This window comes from Miscanthus floridulus, chromosome 2, assembly GCF_019320115.1.
Source record: "Miscanthus floridulus cultivar M001 chromosome 2, ASM1932011v1, whole genome shotgun sequence".
Taxonomy (NCBI): domain Eukaryota; kingdom Viridiplantae; phylum Streptophyta; class Magnoliopsida; order Poales; family Poaceae; genus Miscanthus; species Miscanthus floridulus.
The window spans coordinates 65,202,277-65,222,772 of record NC_089581.1 but is presented as its reverse complement, the minus strand read 5'-3'; the positions used below and the strand labels follow the sequence as shown (position 1 = coordinate 65,222,772).

At 45.8% G+C, this 20,496-nt stretch overlaps 1 protein-coding gene and 1 pseudogene across 1 annotated transcript; one reads left to right on the top strand and one right to left on the bottom strand.

The window, feature by feature from the left end:
- Positions 1 to 15,245: 15,245 nt before the first annotated feature.
- Positions 15,246 to 15,788, bottom strand: LOC136536654 (uncharacterized). The gene has a single exon (XM_066528874.1). It carries the CDS (start codon positions 15,786 to 15,788, stop codon positions 15,246 to 15,248), a length of 543 nt encoding a protein of 180 aa, XP_066384971.1.
- A 2,961-nt stretch (positions 15,789 to 18,749) lies between these two features.
- On the top strand, positions 18,750 to 19,388 carry LOC136536653 (protein SHORT INTERNODES 1-like; annotated as a pseudogene).
- Positions 19,389 to 20,496: the final 1,108 nt, after the last annotated feature.

Sequence of the window (20,496 nt, the reverse complement as noted above, 5' to 3'; positions counted from 1 at the left end):
CGGGGCGAGCGGCACGGGATCGCATGGGAAGGCGGACTGACGGAGCGATGGATTGTCGCGACGAAACCAATCCTTCGCGTGCTTTCCTTCGAATGACGTCGGATTTTATTCATGGAGTTGGATCGCACGGGCCGGCCGGACAAAGGTGAGGCAAAATTATGTAGCACAGAGAAACGGTGTCTTCTCTTTAGTCTTTTTAATCACGAGACATATACTAGTATGGGTAAAACGTTGTGTGAACCATCTTCTTTCCCATTCTTATATCAAAACTCCGTATTAAAATCAAAAACTTTTCCTATTGTATATTTTTCCCTGCCGTTTTTAAGCACCTTAGGGAAAAGATATGTTTCTGGGCGAAAGCCCGGCCTTAGATGGCTCTAAGACCAGCGGCGATGGCGTCTATGTCACTGCCATGGGCGTCCTCCCCTTTTTGAAGGCGTCGCTGAAGAATCGGCCTAGTTCCTGTCATCGGTTCCTTGAGGAGTCTCTCACTGTGCCTGCTGCGCTTCATTTCCACTCGCTTTTGGTCTGTCCTGCAGCTGTTGACCTTGCTCGGTTTGTTGTCGTGGATATCGTAGCGGATGCTTTGCCGCCGCTGCTTATCCCCCGGCAGATGCTTGGCCGCTGGTTGGTTCGTTGGCGGATGCTTTGCCATCGTTTGGTTTGTTGGCGGATGCTTTGCTGCCGTTGTCGTTGGCCTCCTCTCTGGGAGATGCTTTGCTCCGAGAGTGACCTGGCCCTTCCACCGCTATGGATGCTTTGCCGTAGTGGGTGTCTTCGTTTCTTCTCCGGCGGATGCTTGGCCGCTGGTTGGTTCGTTGGTGGATGCTTTGCCGCCATTGGGTTCATTGGTGGATGCTTTGCCGCCATTGCTGTTGGACGTTCTCCTGTGTAGGCGACCATTGCGATGTTGTATCCTTTTTTGTTATAGGCTCAGTTCATAGGATTTAGGTGTCGTGGGCAGTCGCCATCTTTTGTATCCTTTTTTTTCTTGTTCTTAGTTTCTACTCCAGGTCACTGATCACTAGTTTGGTGGTTTGGTGGTTTGTAATATGTGCTATGAGGGTTCTCTCGTAGCTACGTCGTATAATTCTCTCTGCTTAATGAAAAACGGGCTATATTCCCCCATCGTGAAAAAAAAGATATGTTTCTCTAGGTTTAATTGACAAAACCATGAAAATCACAAAAAAAATAATTGACAAAACCGTAGGGAAGCTGCTCTTTCCCTAGGAATTTCCTTGCTTTCGTCAGGATGGGTCGAAGGAATGGACACGGGCCGAACCACGTTCGCGGCTTGGTGCCTGGGTGTCTTAATTCCTTAGGAAATAGACAGAAATCCTAGGGAAATACTAAACCTAAATCTTGTACCTACAAATTCCCCCATGCACAATTTCTTCGTGCCACCCGCGGTTCCCTTCGCGCCGTGTCTCCTGTCACTCCACACCACACACTGTGCGCCGCCACAGCTCCCTCCGCGTGTGGCATAATAATACTATAATAATACTTTTACATCTTACCTCAGCTCATCACTTTTGTGTAATATCTTTTTTACTATTATGTGGCATGTACTCCTTCTGTTCTAAGTATAAGATGTTATGACATTTTTAAATATGTAGTTTTTACTATGTCTTTTTGAACAAGAATATTATCTCACATGGAGAAATCTTAGTTTTCACTTAGGCTTCAATACAAAATGCTCAGTTGACTTAGATCCATATCTCGAAGGCTTTAGTCGTCATGAATTTTGGAGAGTAATTTCTAGTCAAAATGTAATTGGCAAGTTTCAACCTCGAAATATGAATATTCATCATCCGACTTTGAGGTTCATGCATCGATGGATTGCCATAACTTTGTTTGCTAGATAAGACATAAGATTTGTTTATCATGCTGAAATGCAACTGCTCTATGACATGCTTAAAAAGATTAAAGTTGTTCCTATAAAACAAATATTTAAACATTGGTTAGAAACATTCAAGGCTTCTACATCTATTTCTTGCACATCCCTTGTGGCACGTATTGCCACTAGTATTGGTGCATTGGACGGACAAGATATGACATACATCTCTACTCCATGCATGAATATTAATGAGCATTACTTGATGCAAGGGCATCATTTGAAATATGATGATGTAGGGAATCTTATATTTTTCTTCCCGGGATATACAAATGAGATTCCGTTACCTAACCTAGAACTTTCTTTGTATAAGTCCTCGGAGCTAACCTTCGCTCTTGTCATGCAAGAGGAAACACACAGGAGTTCTGTTTCTCGCAGGTCGACACGGAGCATGACCAGGAATGAAGCAGGCAGCTCTCAACAACCACCGCCAACACTGACACCACATGTGCCTCGGGCGTACCATGCGGAGTGGTTCCTGGCCATGCAGGTGCCTAGGTTCACACCTAGGTACCAGCCAGGCTGGGATCACACCCCGCAACAACACGAGGCTGGAGGGTCAGGATAGCGAGAAGCCGATGCCACGGCATGGACAAGACACTCGTCCGACTCTAAGGGGCTACCACCACCTGTCCATCCACGATAGGTCTACTTTAGACCATCAGGAATTGGACAGCATCAACACTCGCCTCGGAGGATTGGAGATCCGCACAGGTGAGATCCAAAACACGCTTAACACTCACGTGCAGGATTTGGCTTAGTGGCAGCTTCAGCAGCAGCAACAGTTCGCACAAAATGAATGTGCTGCTTAAGCAACAACATGACTCACATGAGGCCTATTGACGGTCCATGGGATACAATCCTGGACCATAGGGCTCGAGCTAGCTTGGGGGAGGACCCTGTAGAGGACTTGCATCTTTTATTTTTCGCATTTTTTAATTTTTCACATTTATTTTCTACATTTATTTAATTATTAGCATTTAAAAAATTTAAAAATACCAAAAAATAAAATATGATAAAACAACAAAAATATGAATTCCACTTTTCATATGTGTTTTAAGAATGTTTAGTTTCTCCTGAGTTGAAATGATGAATAATTGCTTTGTCTATGATTCATCTGTGTCTAGGCTATAACTTAGTATTTCCCAAGGTTTAAGTTTGTTGGCTAAAAATATCTCATCCTAAAAACTTGAAAACTTGTGGGTTGCAAATGCATGCTTCTTTTGTAAGTTGTTGCGAGTTATGATATGGTACGAATAGAATTTGCTATGATTTTGTTCTAAGAGAGACTAGACATCCGGAGTTTTAAAATTTAAAAATGCTAAAATTCAAAAGTTCCTCAATGATTAAGAATACCTACCAAGGCTATATGACAACATACACATGCAAAACCTTAGTCATATGCTATTTATTATTGCATTGAGCTTTGTCAAATTGTTTATGACCCTTGTTGAGATTCTTGTCATGCGCCCATGATCAAGACATACGTATACCCACAAATAAAACTACTGCCTCTTATATTGAGAGTTACGCAAAACATGTTATTCCGCCCACCAAAATAATTACTCCATTCATTTATCTTGAGTCACTCTTTCTAAAGTTTCATATGCCAAAAAGAAAGTATAGGCTATGCTAAAAAAAAGAGAGAAAAGAAAAATATCCCTGCCAAAAGACATGAGAGAAAAAATACATGCCAAAGAGCATAAAGAAAAGAAAAACAAAAAAAATAAAGATAGCCCATACTTTCAAATAAAAGGCATTTCTGAGAGAGAGAGAGAGCCATAATCAAAGGAGGATAGAAATATTTTAGAATTAGGAACATTATAAAAAAATTCCACACACTTGCACATCTTGATCAAGGTGTGTGACTTGCATCTCCTTGAGGTCTGATTTTTGACTTAGCAAAATATGTGATGCAAGTATGCCTCAATTTCATACCTACCCAAAACTCCACCCAAAAGCCTTTAGTGGTAGGATGAAAAGAAGGCAAATATCAAAATGCCTTGGTGATGTTTCATACACATTGAGCGATCGAGAGAATCATTTCAGCAACTTACATTTATTTTGCAAAACTCATAAAACCTCCGGATAGTCAGTTAATCGAAAAAATGAATGACTGGTAATTCTGTTATAATCGTTCTATCTTGCAACCGCCCAAGAACTTGGAATAAGCTATTCGCCCCATAGGGATCAAGCTAAAGGGTGGATAAAAATGCCGACTTATTTAAATTGTGGAAGAATACTTTGTTATAGGCATGGCACTTATGAAATATATTCGGCATAGTAGCAACTCCTGATCAACAACCAAGTACTTAGCTATTTGCTCGGGACGAGCAAAGGTTAAGCTTGGGAGATATGTTGGCGGTCCTTAACGACCATATTTTACCACCAATTAATATCCAAAACAGGAGAAATAAACAAACTTATGACACATATGCATTTATTATTTACATAGTTACACTTGTATTGGAAGAATCATATTTTGCAGGACATATATTTGAATACAAGTGGAAAACAAGACAAAAGGCACAACTCGGAAAGCGTAAAGCAGAAATGCGCAATGGAATAAAAGGAGAAAGCCCACCTACACGCCAACCCTGGGTCGAGCACCGATGTGGGAGCCACCCCGGCCCAGCCAGGAGCCCACCAGAGCAAGGCGATGGTAAACGGGCTAGCCTAGGGTGCCCGCTTGGCCTCACCTCGCTCTAGCGGTTGCATGGCAACATGCATAAATGGTTTTAGGTGGTTTCCTATTTTACTTCCCCCCAAACCGACCACCAAATAGTATAAGTAGGGGGTGGTGCTCTCATGTAACACACACCTCATTTGGGCGCTACACCTCACACCACACCTTGTACTCTCTTTTACATTTTAGTAGTATTTGGAGCTAGCAAAGGAATCAAGGAGAGCTTGGCTTCTTAGAAGAGAGAAATCTTGGTATGAATACTATGAAGAGTTCTTCTAAAGTCTTGCTCTCATATCTTTAATATAATTGTGCTTATGAACTAGAATATAGTTTCCATGTTATAATCTTGACATATGAACTAGCATATAGTTTGTATGTTATGAGCTTAACATGTAGAACTGTATGCTTAATCATTCATATAATATATATGATTAGAAGTATTGCTAAGTTGAGGTGGTGGTTCATTGTTCCTTCGGGTTTGTCCATGTCCTATGCTTGTCAATCCATAGGGTCGGAGTCCGGGGGATATGGGTAGTTTCTTTGTACACGGGCGTGGTGCTCAGGTGCACGGGAACTTTTAGATATGACGGTGCTCCACAGTTGAGGGGTAGGTGGCAGGTTGTGATAGCCTTGTCCGTCCCTTGTAATCCCCCATGTTCAGGTATTCGTGTAGGAGTTCATAAAGTCTCCCTGGCTTGCTGGCAAACCAGTGCCCAAAGATCTCCCCATCCATCTTACACTTAGGTCTAGCTCTAACCATGTAATTTGTATGATCATCAACTATTCTTTGCACTGCTATATTATAACAAGCCAGCTCCACTAGGAATAATCTTTTATTCTTTATTTCTCTTTTATCCTTGAGGTTGGCCCAAGTGTGTGTCCACTATCCTGGATATACCATTTCTACCCATATTATAAACTTTGGTTTACTATGCAAGCATGTAATCTTGTTCATATCCATGCTAGACTCTTTACACCATACCTTCCTTTGGGAAAATATAAATAACGATACCTGAATACTTTCGGGTGAAATGCTACAATGATAGATCCGTGCGCTTACGGATATTGTTTTTGTAAACATTAAGAACTATCGTGTTCGTGTTCCTTGGTGGCATTGCTAAGATTTATCCAAATCTTAGTGATGGTGCTAAGAAATACCAACAAGCATTTCTAGTGCCGTTGCCAGGAATGGATTCCATCTCTATACTTGGTAATTGTGCTAAGAAATGCCAACAATGCGATCAGTGTTCTGTCCTCGCCAACAAGGAAATCCAAATTCCATTCCAGGTGAACTATAGTCACTCTGTAGTTCGCATCGCAAACATCGTAACCAAATTCAATATTGTTTCATCCAAATATCTCCAACGTGGTCACCATATGCTTCAATGTCCAGTTATTAGTACTATAGTCTTTTAGGATCCAGAATGAAAGCTAAGACTTCCTGAACATACTAGTAGTACATAAACACAACTGACCCTGAGCTTCATGGATTGAGATTGCTTCACCACATGGCCTACAAAATTTCCTCCATGTCTTACCCTATATATCAACAGCATCTATCTAGGGCAACTCCATCCAGTGCATAAAACTATTAAGAAACACACTTATTCAATATGTGCATACAACACCCTCGCCCCCATTCAAATTCCTTAAACATCCATGCTGCACTCTTAGATGAGTAGATGCTCACAACTACGGATTCACCACCCTCTTCTTCCCATATTCAATCATATGGAAGTGCGAGGAGACTGTCGGATCGAACCCCAAGTGAGCTGAACCAAAAGAATGGTTGTTATCCGGCAGTAACCACCATTTGTTAGTCACCGGATTGTAGACAACATAGCAAAACCCAATGCACCAGCAGAGGATGATCCTACGATAGCAATCTAAGATCACAACATCCTGAATGGAGAAGGGCAAGAAGGTCAAAGAGGGGTATTCACCGATGATGCTGGTGAACTTGCGTTTGTCTTTCCATCTACGATAGAAGAATCCGATGATAATCTGGGGCAGCTTTTTATGGTACTCGGATTCAGAGATGAGATGGTTCTAGGAGCAATAGACACTTGCAACTGCACAAGGAGCAGGCGGTGAGGTGTTGGAGGATGAGGACGAAGACATGTTCTGTGAGGACGGCCACTTCGTTCCACTTGTTAGGGCCCTCCTCCTCCATCTTGAGTTCTTGACTAGGATCTAGTGGAGCGGGGCCGGCGATGGAAGCGGTGGCGCTGTCGCCTGAATAAGAGAAGCAGCCCTCATGGAGATTGGATGTTGAGCTCATTAGCAAACAGATGGAAGCTTGCTTCATACTCAGATGAGTGAAGAGGGGAAAATCCAAGAAACCTGGAGAAAAGTGCGAAAGCATTACCATTGCCTTTGGATCTTGTAGGATTGAGGTGGAGTGGCCATGGAAGTGATGAGTACTAGCCTAGTCACCGATGGATATGTGTGGGCTCTTGCTGGTGAGGCGTACTAGCTTGTTAGGGTGAGTGGTGGATTCCTCCCCGCTGAGTAGGGGTAGTCACGCGGTTCAGCACTAGGGAGCAAGGAGTGGTGATGAGGAACAAAAGCTATGGGCGAGAAGAAAGACACAGGGTGGGGAGCATGCTTTGTAAGCAACCGTTTCAGACGCAGGAATGAAAATTGTGCACAACTTTGTAAAAATGCGCGGGGCTCCATGCATGGGCTTAGAAATTGATGAAAGTGTTAGTAGACTATATGCAGGTGGTGGTGAAGGCTATTGGCAGTGGTGAATGGGTCCTACGAAGATGTTCTTGGAGCCACCATGCCACTATCGCCATGGATGGAGGCAACTGCTGCCTGGTTGAGGGTGTCACTTGTTCTACTCGTTTGTAAACCATCACTCATTCTACCTGATTGTAACTAGAAAAATGTTAGATTAAGTACAAAATAAACTAGAACTGAGTCCAACAATGAATAATAAATCTTTCATTAATATCTTATACCCTACATACAATCTTACATTCTACGGGTCCAGGAAATATGGCATTACAACAATCCTCACAACTTGCTTTGCTTTGGATAAGGATCATTTGCATCTATCTCCATAATATGTTCAATCAATGATGAATCTAGATGCAACAACATTCTTCCATTTGCATCTATCTCCTTAACCCATACCCAACTAAATAGGAGAATGGAGATGGGGAATAGCCTCGTGAAACTTCCTCTAACATCCTCCTAGGAGCAGTGGGAGAAAGAGGAGAAGCAGAGCAATGAGGATATCTATTCCCACATCTAGATTGCATTCGTGAGCCAGAACTGCTCTAGCCCACGAATGCAACCTAGATGATGCTCGGACCCTTACTCTAGTCAAAGCACCAGAAGATCCACCGGCACCAAGGCCCTTGCCCCAATGAAAGCTCTCCATGGTTTCGATTCCGCATGCTCTAACCGCAGATGCCAATTAGTAGCAGGACTGTACCATGGAGGCGTTCCTCCCTAACTTCATGAAACATCCTCTAACACCTAGGATGAGCGGACATAGCCACGCCTAGGTGATGGTGGAAGCCGATCTTAAAGGATTTCTCCCAGCAGCGCCAGAGTCAATGGAGGTCTAGGGTAGCCTTGGCATCGGAAGACTAGGAGCAACTGAAGGGTTTCTCTAGTTTGTTCTATGGTAAGGGAGGAAGAAGGTTGGAATCGGAGTGTGCTTAAGAGGCTCGTCTTACCTTTGCTTAAATAGTCCCACCTCAAGACGCGAGCGAGGAAGGAACCATCAAGATTCATGACTTGCACGGTCACCCATGTGGGTCATGAGCGATGGCACGGCGAAGATGATGGGAAGTGGAAAATGAGGCGGTTTACATTCACTTGCACATTTCATACTAATCTATTAAAGGGCAGTCTCAGTGAGACTTTCTTTCACGCGATCTTAGTGGAGCACGCTTCTCCCGAAATGCTTCTCCCATGCTTCTCCCATAACTTAAGATGGCTTTATAGACTATATGTACAATGGTTGTCTTTTAAGTTGTCTCATAGTAACTCACAATTCCTTAATTCATGCATAGAATAAAAATTAGAATGTGAGTTGCATGACAATAGCAACTTATACAATGTTACAGCGTATGATACGACACGAGTGGGCAAGGCAACAGTAAATCAAAGAAATAATATGTCTAAACATGCAAATGTTAAAAAATGAAATGATACACGCGAGACTTACACGCGGGCTTGGAAATTGACAAGAAAGTGTTACCATCCACACCGTCTGTAGGCGGCGGTGAAGGCTACAGGTGGCGGTGAAGGCTACCGGCGATGGTGAATGGGTCCTACAAAGATGTTAGCACCTAACAACAATGACTGTGTCATAAAGTCTCATACATGTCAAAGGTGCACAAATGGAACATTCTAGGCAATAGTAAACACAGATATGTTCAAAGTTCAAACTCAAAATAACTTGTAGTATGAACAATTTTTGTAAAGGATGCAGAGGTAGATTACAATCCAACTACTCATGGTGAGCATTAAGAATGATGTCCGGTACATCCATCACGACCGAGATGGCCATGGCCATGGGCTAAAAGTAGACGACAAGGTCCTCTCGATCACGAAAGGACGATCGTGGCGGTAACCCCAGCTCCAGCCCACACAGGCCCCCATGCCGAAGCTACGCGATGACCAGCGCCCCAGTGGCACCTTGGTGAATGTCATAGTTGGTCACCTCCATGACCAGCGCTGGCAAGGCACGGAGACACTGCTCCACTGTCGTCCCCGCAGGCGCCACCATGCGGACGGCGGCGACTGCTGCCTGGTTGAGGGCGTCGAAGCGGCGGCTATTTTCCGCTGACAACTGGGTGGCGATGTGGGCGTTGTCATCAGCATCCCGGTGAAGGAGGATTGCCTCCGTCATCTGCTAGGCTAGGTCATCATTGGCCTAACGCAACTCCGCCGCCTCAGCCTATGCGGCGTTGGGCTGCTCCTCGATGGCTAAAAAAGGTGATAAGAAAACCCTACAACTGAACACACGACATCGTATTATGTGAAGTGAAAGAGCAAGATCTTGCCCAATATGATTTACCAGCGAGCCACACCTAGGCCTCGACAGCCATAGCCTCTGCCGTGGCCATTTCACGCTCCGACGTGACAAGCGCTGTCTACACGGCGTCGAGGTAAAGCTGTAGCCGGTGCGCCTCCTGGCTCTCATCCTCGAGGGCAGATCAGGGCACTGGTTGCGGCGACACTAAGGTGCCTTCCCCATCAATGGGGAAGCAAGGCGCCAGATGCGCCATGGAGATAGCACTGTACAAAGGGGAAGCATCAAGACCACCAGTGTAAGATAAAGTGCAAGATCCGTACTTAATTACCCGTACTCCCATTGCAAACAATCACGAAGGAGGGGAGGACCTCCAAACACCCTCTCCTCTGGTGAGTCTTCCCTTGGGCGCTTCTGCTGCTCCACCATTGGATGAGATTTGGAAGATAGGGTGTGTTGGTGGTAAGTGTAACGAGCTTAGAAAGGAATCATACTTGCTACCCCACTTTTATTGAAGGATATATAGGCGAGCTAGGTGTCCATTGGATTTCCCTATGATTGCACCGAGTGAGAGCAGGAGTTAAGACGAGGCCACATCTCCCACAATCTTAGTGGAGCACACTTCTCTTGGAACGGCGTTGGAAGTTGGACGAAGAAAATTGACTACACCATGTGGCTCATCTGAACGGTCTTGTCAACCCGGTCGCCCGCCCACCTGGTAATCTAAATCATCTCATTATTGTGAGTTCCCACGCCAGTTCATAGAGGGTATTTGATGCAGTCCTACTGTAGCCCCCGTTCGGCTGCCTCCCACACCTCCTCAATCAACCTACATCGATCGCTTAGCTTCGCCTCTCTAGCGGTCCCGCTCACCATCGTCCACATGTTGTAGCTCCATCCATAGCCCTCATGGCGACGAGGCGGCACCCCACATCATTGTTGCTAGCGCTCCCTACTAACCTAGCCATTGATATCATTGGCCACCTCGCTACGACCTCGAAGCGGCCCATGGACGACCTCTGCAGTCTACAGGTGACCTGCTCGTCCATGTGCTGCATCTGCGGTGACCCTGCCATCGGTCGGTGCCTAGCACTAGACCGGTGTAGTCAGGGGCGATGTCGTGGAATGATCTTGGCGATTACTACGCCATCCTTCCTATCCTGACCCAAGTCGGCAAACCTAGAGCCTTGCTTGCATACCAGGATACCAATCCTATTCGAGCAAAACCACAGCCCCTAGCCATGCCTCAACGATTTCGTCCATGTGCGCTGATGGCGAGCACAATCTAGCAGCCTATCTGGTCGCCATATTCCTGTATAGGCACAATGGCAACGCCGGTGAGTACGACACTGCAAGGTGGTACATGAGATGGGTCGAGGGCGATGAAGAATCATGGGTGGTGGCGGCAGACCAATGAGTAGGTGGATATGCAACAAGGGGTGTGCGCTGTGCCGCCATGACGAGGCCACCGAGGTGATCTGTGAAACGACGTGGGGCAAGTTGTCACTGCCGCCCCGGCATAGGTGCGCGACGATCTTCCATGCGCAGGCAGTGTTTATGGCGTTGCAGATGGATGGGAAAGAAGGGTTGTGTTTTGCAACAAGGACTATAGGCTTCGCCATGAATTTGAGTTGTTCGCATGGGAACTTAGAATAAGAAACTACTAATTCACTCTTTAGATGCATGAGTGAATTAGTTAGCTTTTGAATTTCTGTTGCTTTTGGTTTTGCTTTTCTGTTGTTTTGTTTCAATTTTATTTGTAGTGCCCCATGACTTAAGATGACTTAATAGACTATGTACAATGGTTGTCCTTTTAAGTTATCTCATAGTAACTCACAATTCCTTAATTAGTGCATAGAATAAAAATAGGAATGTGAGTTTTTGGAATGTTTTTTTATTGTTTGAATAGGAATGTGAGTTCCATGACAACAACTTATACAATGGTACAGCGTATGATATTGCAAATGTTAAAAAATGAAACGATATACAGTTAAAAGTACCACAACCACATGAGGCAACATTTCATTAAAAAGTAAACCTTTATTCATAAGTCTAGTAGGTTACAATCGAGAGGTGTACAATAATACAGATGTATCCAAGACTACTGGGTGTATAATAACAAAGACCTATCAAGTATACAAAACAACCTATACTCGACTACGACGTCGCAAAACTTCCACTAACACCACCCAAGAAGGGGCATCGAGCGGAGTTTGAAATGATAGAGTTATAGTCGTAGGATGCTCCGATGAAGAGAGCCGACACGACACCCACCTCACAAAGCTTCCACTTACATCCCCTCATAGGTAAGGGTTGCAGTGGAAAGCACGAGGAGACCTGCTCATGTGTCTGACTCCTCCATGAAAATGAAAGAGAGGATCACCTCGGTGCCCCAGGCCATCGAATTTTGATACATGGCACCGGTAGCTCCATCGAGTATACCTCGGTGTGCTAATCTCTAAACACCCCGAGGCAACACGCAGTCACCGAGGGCCACCGAGGAAGCTATCTTCCATGGCAACACCTCGCCACCACGGTAGCCCAATGAAGCCCACCATGGGAATACCATGAGATGGAGGATTACAAAGTGTAATCAGCACCCACGGACATACCACAGGCGGTGAACTCCCTATATCTTCGCAAAACTTCCACTAGCACCTAGGACAAGCAGCCATTGTTGCACCCAAACACGGAAGAAAGCAAATCTTGAAGGCCTTATCCCATCTCCGATGCTGCCGCCGGAGAAGTTGAAGAACAAGTGTTGACACTAGATATGGCAAACAGATAAATCCGCAAGTACACGAATATCAATGTAGCTTTCACCTAGGAATATTCCAAGGTATCAAATTTCTATGGGGAACGTGAAGTGGACTAGTTAAGAACTAAGAGTGTCCAAGGGTAAAAGTAATAGGTAGAGAGGATATATGTGGTTTCTATGAACTAAGGCAAGACTAAGGAAAACTATATCACGGTTGTTTACTTTGAGGCACAGCCTGCCTAGCAACCAGGAGGGATAACTAGACAAGGTCTGCCATGAGCCCTATGATTTAATAATTGAACCTATCATGGTGGAATATAGAGGATAGACATGGCTATCACCACCTTCCACCTACCACAATCTATCTGGAGGCCTAGCCGTAAACACAAGTAAGCTATAGCCTAAGCACCATGCTTAATCTATAAACTTACTACTCTAATCCTATGTACAGTGGAACAAGATTAGAGCACTCTAATCAAGCAGTGAAACCAGTAAACACAATAATATAAATAATACTTAAGTAATTCAAAAGAGCAAAGTTACCACAGAAGATGCCGGACTTCACATGAAGAAAAGCTTCATCCATCGAAGCACAAGTGGAGAGGATGCCAATAGCCTCGGCTCCTCCCCAAGCTTCTCCTCACTCTCTCCCTATCTAATACTTCTAAGTAGTAGAGCTACAGAGCTTTGCCTAGCTACTACTCTCACTTGGAGTGATGGAATGAGATGGTGCGTGTTACAAGTGAGGGAGAGTGGTCCTATTTATAGCTTGAGGTGGAGTAGGGGCTACTCCATCACCATGTCAGCAATCCACATGATCATCCTTCTCCACCCATGGATGCAACTGACCTTGAACTGCCACAAATGGACGCACCACATTGCTCCACTTGTGCTAGTGTGCATGTTGTCCAAAGATGAGGTGGTTTAGTGAAAATGGGCCACCGACCGGCACCCCTGGGCCTCTACCCGATGTCCAGTTCCACCAACTTTGCAAACAGACGGCTTGGATGCACTCCTGATGGCGGTTGGAGGCCAACCGACCTTGTCCGAGGTGGTTTGGTGCACCTTGGGCGCCGACTGATGTGGCTTAGGGCCCTTTGCCATCGATCTCGAGTCGGTGCACTTCATCTATGGTTGTTTGGAATGTGGGTATGAAGTTTGGTGCAAATCAAAATTCCCTTCCTTTAGTTCTTGGCTTGTGTTGGATTGGGCCACTTTGTTCGGGCTTTTTCGAACCCCCCATGTGATCCAATGTGAGGAACAAGGATTTCCATGAGCTCCTAGGTGAGTGTAGAGGCCTTGGACCAAGTTTGGTGGCCATTGGACACAATTCCAGGTCGGTCGGCCTCAGTCCACGTCGCCCGGCACCTCCATGTGCCCAAATCCAGCCCGGTCCATCTTGCTATCTTTCGGAAGGCATAACTTTGTCGTACGGACTCCAAATTGGGTGAACCAAAACTCAGTTTCATGTATCTCGATGAGGTCTTCGACATGTTGTAGTAAAAATGAGTATTTGATGAAGTGTTTTTTGCATGTATGTAGCCTCCTTGCTCCTACACTCACATAGTCATCACAACTTGTGGACCGTCAACAACGAGCACCATGGCGATGAAGATGGATGATAGGCTCAAAAGCTTCCTTTCATTAAAACTAAAGGCAGTTCTTGAAGGAAGAAGGTATGGAATGAGCACAACTAATGGCCTAAACTAGGTTACCTTGGCTTAAATAGCCCCACCTCAAGACGTGCGCGAGGAACGCAACAGTCAAGGTTCATGACATCCGCGACCACCCACGCGAATCACGGGCGATGAAGCGGTGATCATGATGCGGCTCAGATTCCCTGGCACATTTCATACTCATCTAAAACTGGACTTAATGACGAGGTGTACTCAAGTGTATGATACGACACGAGCAGGGAAGGAAACGGTCAAGGTCCGTGACATCCACGACCACCCACGCGAGTCACACGGGCGATGGAGCAGGGAAGATAGGTGACGGAACCATAACATGTATCTCAGTTGGCTCCGCATTCCAAACGACCGTGTAAGTCAACCCCACAAGCACAGGTATACTAGTTAGTACTAGTAGCCCATCAACCCAGTAGTACAATGGCGGGTGCATTGTAGTGCTTTTGACATGTCATTTTTGTGTATTTTGGAGTGCCCTCATCAGCATTCCCCATGTACCCATAACATTAGAAATCAATATAAGTATTCTACTACTACAATGCTTCTTCCTTCTTTATTGTCATGTGGGCCTTCCTCCTCTTAGAGTAGGGCGATGTCACACTAACACTGAATCACCGTATGAAACGGCGATGGGAGCTGTAACACCACCATAACGTACTGTTTGCACCAGAGACATAAACCAATTTGCAAACACAGCAAAGATGGTAGGCTAGTTTAGCTGCAATAATGACCACATCAATCCTAGATGAAATAACATGGCTATAGACAATCAAACAACATTGGTCCATTTGAACATGTTGTGACATAGAGATACATCAAATGGAGCTTTATTCACTGCTCTGCTAATGACTCCAAGAACAAGAACAAGGGAACATAAGGAAGAAAGTAAGGTCTACTCATGAACCATGACAGGACTTTATGTCTACCATAGCTATAGTCGACACTAGCAGGGATGACATGAACTTTTCTTCGGTCCATGTCATACGCGATGATTGTTCTTTTCGCCCCAATAAAGAAAATCAAATTCGAACTATAATCGCTGTGTAGTCCGAATCATAATCCACGTAACCAAATTGAATATTAGTCTTTCCAAACACCTTCAGTGTGCTGACAGTGTGCTTCAATGTCCATTTATTAGTAGCATAGTCTTCAATGATCTAGACTGAAAGCTAGGACATATTGTGACCACCAATACCACCAACAGTACATACACACAAGTGACTCTAAGCTTGATGGATGAAGGGTGGAGTACCACAAGGTCTAGGAATTTTCCTCCATGTCTTTTCCTCCATATCCACAACAAGTATCAGAGAGTACCCCATAATGTGCAGACAACCATTACGAAACACACTTGCTGATCTTGAACGTATCACATCATCAATGTTCTGGCCCCATTCAGATTCCTTATAGATCCATGCTGCAGTTTGAGATGAGTAGATCTCCACACCTAGGCACTCAGTGCCCTCCTCCTCCACAAATTCAATCACATGGAAGTGTGAGGAGGCTGTCGGATTGAACCACAATCGAGCCTGACCAACAGCATTGATGCTAGGCGGCAGTACCTGCAAATTCTTGGTTCCCAGATTGCAGACGACGTAGCGGGATCCAGCAGCCTCAACGCACAAGCATAGGACGAGGCCATTGCAGCATTCTAAGATAGCTACTTTGTCAATGGGGAAGGGCAAGAAGGACAAGTCGGGGCGTTCATCGGTGACACTGGTGAAGTTTTGGACGCCTTTCTCGCCATCATAGAAGAAGCCGGTCATAGTATGGGGTAGCACCTTATGGTTGTTGGAGATGAGGCAGTTTCAGGAGTGACAGAGACATTTGTAACAGAACAAGGAGTGGGCGAGGAGGTGGCGGAGGATCTCCAGAACAACATCCTCTGTGATGAGGTTGGCCAGTGCGTTCCTATTGTTGGGGGCTACCTCCATTTCAAAGAGCCTATGATCGTCAGTGTGCAGTAGGATAAGAGCTTCCCTTGTAATGAGATCACTAAAGAGAAAAATAATCCGACAAAGATCCATCAGTGAAGTGCGAAAGAATTGCCCTTGTCTTTGGATCTGGTGGTGGCGTGGCGCGAGGTGTGCAATGGCTCACACAAATTGCGAGAGACGAACAATGCGCCAACCTTGAAGATGGAGAAGTAGAAGTAATGGTGATACAACTATGTTGTGGGTAGTTGGGAAATGGGGAAATTACTCATGTTGAATTTACTACTGCCGGTACACCAAACGGGCGTGTAGGGCTGGCTGCCATAATGCCTATCCCAGTTGGCTCGGCTTTTCATACGCCCGAGAAAATACCACTGCCGCATCTATTATTAACACATGGGTGGTAGAAGTTTCAACTGCCGGTTTCCTTCCTTAGGAGGCCTCCCTGTCGGTCCAACCGGCGGTGGAAGTATAATACCATCACTTCTATCTCTATGGCAGTGTAAGTGGCGACAGTGATATATCAATCTGTAGTAGTGCCTTATTGATCTCTCTAAACCTGACAAGTCAAGGTGGGCATGCCGGATTGGCGGTGCAAGGGATAGATGGTGTGTTTTCAAACCTGGTTAAATTTAACAATCGACCTTACGAAGACGTAGATGATCTATAAGTTTGTGGATGGCCTGAGATCAAAAGTATACTGCCAACAAAAAATTCTTTCATTATCTAAAAAATTTATGTATCTATGTATTTTAGATTAGATATATAGCACACCACATGTATGCAACCCTCTTTTGTGTAGTATGGGTATAAAACGTCGTATTTTTCCCATTCTTCTATCAAAACTACGATACTAATACTTTTACACCGTTGCCATGCGAACGAGCTGATAGCTCGATGGTTAGGACACTATCGCGGGAAGTAGCTGGTAAGGAGTTTGACTCTGCGCCTCGTATGGTGCCTTCTATCTTAAACAGGATGCTTGGGAGCTATCATATCTATGCGGGTCTAGCTTTTTTTTACACCAAGATCCATCAATTATTGTGTAATATCTTTGTTACTACTATGTGACATCGAATCCCATCACTTATTATGTAATATTCGTTTTACTACTATGTGGCATGTAGTATAAGATAATCTATGATGATACCTACTACATCTATATTTTACGTAGTTAATTAATATATACCTATATTTGTAGTAATGGTTATAAATTTGTATAGTTGTCTTTTATTAGTTTCTATAAATGATGCAATAATTTTTTATTCTAACTATAATAAAAGTTAAATATGACAGCTCATCATGTGCTATTGCTTGATGCTATACAGCTCAAACAACCAACATTGTATCTATTATGTGATCTACGCGGCTCACATACAAGACGACATATTGATCACATAATCCTCTACCCACCATCTTCTTTTCTTCCTCTCCTTTCCACCATCCTCTCTTTTTAAAACAAATCCAGGGTTGTGTACATGGATGAAAATTTCTCCCACCATTAACTTTTATATAGCAGTATTTTTAAGAATTTTATGACTTTCTATACGAGATGTATTTCTCCATTCTAAATTACAAGATGATTTGACTTTTTCTAAATACATTGATTTTACTATGTATGTAGACATAGTGTATAGCAAAAGCTACAACATAACAAAAAAAACAAAATATCTTAAAATTTATAACGGAGGGTGTAACAACTTTTTAATCTAACTAATAAAAAATTAAATATGCCAGCTCATTATTTGTTGTTGCTTGATGCTATACATCTGATACAAGGAATCCACTTGGCTCACATAAGATGCCACGAGATCTACTTGGCTCACGTAAGACGACACATCGCCACGTAATCCTCTACCCACACCATCTCCTATTTCTTCCTCTCCCTTCCACCTTCCTCTCTTTTAAAACAAATCTAGGGTTTGTGCATATATATATATATATATATATATATATATATATATATATATATATATATATATATATATATATATATATATATATATATATATATATATATATATATATATATATATATGAAAATTCCTCTCACCATTAATTTTAGGATTAAGAACACTTTTGGCCCCTCAACTATCGTGTTCGTCTGATTTTTAGCCCCAACTACAAAGCCGTATAGTGTTGGTACCCTAACTATCAAAACCATTCACTTTTAGCACCTCGTCGAGGGTGTGGCGGTTTTGTCAGACGTGGGGCGGTTTTAACCATGCCAAGCTGGCATTGACCATGCCACACTGGCCCCTCTCTTTCCTCCCATCACCAGCGGTGAGCAGGCTACGGCGGCAGCACGCAAGCGGCATGGCGGTACAGAGCAGGCTGCGGTGGCGGTGCGCGAGCAGGGCGGTGGCGCTCGAGCAGGCTACGGACGCGGACGCCGCCTCCCTATGCCACAGCCAAGCTCGCTGCGGACGCAGCCTCAATGATAGGAACAGGACCAGGTATATAGGGCAGGGAGAGGAGGCAAGTGATTAGGGGGAGATAGATAGATAGATAGAGATAGGGCGCTCTACTACACTAGCTGCTCAACTCAGACCTCTTAGCATTGGCGGAGCAGCGGCGGCTGAGCTCTCAGCTCAGCTCCAAGGACTAGAGGAGGAGGAGGAGGAAGAAGAGATTTTTATTCGGATCGGCGCCTTCACGGACTGGGTTGCGTCCTCCGCCGCCACAGCGCGCGGGGACGACCTATCCCTCGGCTTCAATGCCAGTGCGGCCGCCTCCGGTGCCTCGCTGGGCGCAGGCCTCTGCGGCTCGGCGTCCTCTGCCTCAGCCGCCGCCATGCGCCAGGCGGCTGCCATGAACTATGGGATGGCCGACGTGGGGATGGTCATCATTGTGCCCACCGCCTATTTCCACCACACGCACCATCACCACCACCACCATGAGGCCACAGCGGCCTCCAGCGATCCCATCTTCCCACAGCTCTCCAGTGGCCCCTGCGTGCTTGATCCGGCCACCGCCGCCAAGTCAGCCTCCGCCGAGGCGCCCGCCAATGCCATCCAGTTCTGGCAGCTGCCATCGCAATCGCCGTCGTCGGCTGCTGCTGCTACGGGCACTAACCCTAACCCTAGCACCAGCCCCTTTGCCTACCTCAAGAAACCCCTCCCAATGCTAGACGCCGCCACCGGCTCCTCTAGCTCTGGCGCCATGACGTGCCAGGACTGCGGCAGCCAAGTGAAGAAGGACTGCGGCCACAACCGGTGCCGCACCTGCTGCAAGAGCCAAGGCTTCAACTGCTCCACGCATGTTAAGAGCACTTGGGTCCCCGTCGCCTGCCGGCGTGAGCGCTAGCAGCTCGCCACTTTCGGCTCCACCTTCTCCTCCCCCACCACTACTTCCGCGGCAGCTGTCGCCTCGTTCACGTCTAAGAAACCCCGCCTCCTATCGTCGCAGACCACCACCTCACACAGCGAATGATTGCAAGGGGAGCAACGGCTATAGTGCTGTGGCTGGTGGTGCTCGAGCTCAGCGGAGCTACACGACACATGAGCTGGGCGGCGAATTCTATAGCACTCACCCGCCTCGTAGCAGTGCAGCAGCTGCGCTCGCCGGCCATGGCACATCCGCCTGCTTGTTCGGTGGCCGCGACGACGACTCGACTGCACTATTCGAATGCTGCTGGAGCTGGAGGAAGGAGGGGAGGGAATGAGTGGGTGATGCGTGGGCCCTACATGTCACTGAGATGCAAGCCAGCATCCTACGTGGCGGTCAACGCCAGCGTGGCATGGTCAAACCCGTTCCATGCTGGACAAAACCGCCACACCCGCGACGAGGTGCTAAAAGTGAACAGTTTTGACAGTTATGGTACCAACACTAAATGGTTTTATAGTTGGGGGTTAAAATCAGACGAACACAATAGTTGAGGGGCCAAAAGTGGACTTAATCCTTAATTTTAAGAACCAACACAAAGCAATTCTTCTATGGCAACGTATCAAGTGCAAACCAATCTCTCCATGCAAACCGTGCAAACCAACTGCGGAGGAGAGGTGGGAGGGGGATTTTGCAAAAGTGTGATTAGGAGCGGACTTAATTACACTTTTGCAAATCCCCCCTCCCACCTCTCCCCCGTAGTTGGTTTGCACGGTTTGCACGGAGAGGTTGGTTTGCACTAGATATGTTCCCTTCTTCTATTCCCATATATCACACAAAATGGCCAGAAGTCGTGCCCCACCACCTCCCATGAAGTCCAATTCCTCCACGCCTGCATTCAAATCAAACGCCTCGTAACCAAGCCTCGGCCATGAGCCCACCTAGGGCTCCTCCACCACACCAGCGGCGGCAGTGCTACCGGTCCCCCGTCCCATTGATGCCTTGGTCGTTGTGCTCAGCGTCGTTGGCAAGCTCTGTGCTTGTGGCCTTCTCGCTGGGTTTGAGATCTCGGAGGCCAGGCTCACGGACGAGGGAGCGTCCACTCTATTCGACGGCGTCCTCACGGCCTTCCTCGCTAGGCTGGGGGACCCCGCGGTTGCCTCCTGGCTCCCGATCCCACCGCTGCCACTCGGGGATGGCCGGAAGGTAGAGCTTG

Bases quoted from the DNA above. Each gene is read 5' to 3' on its own strand.
- LOC136536654 (XM_066528874.1), bottom strand. From the start codon at position 15,788: ATGACCGGCTTCTTCTATGATGGCGAGAAAGGCGTCCAAAACTTCACC.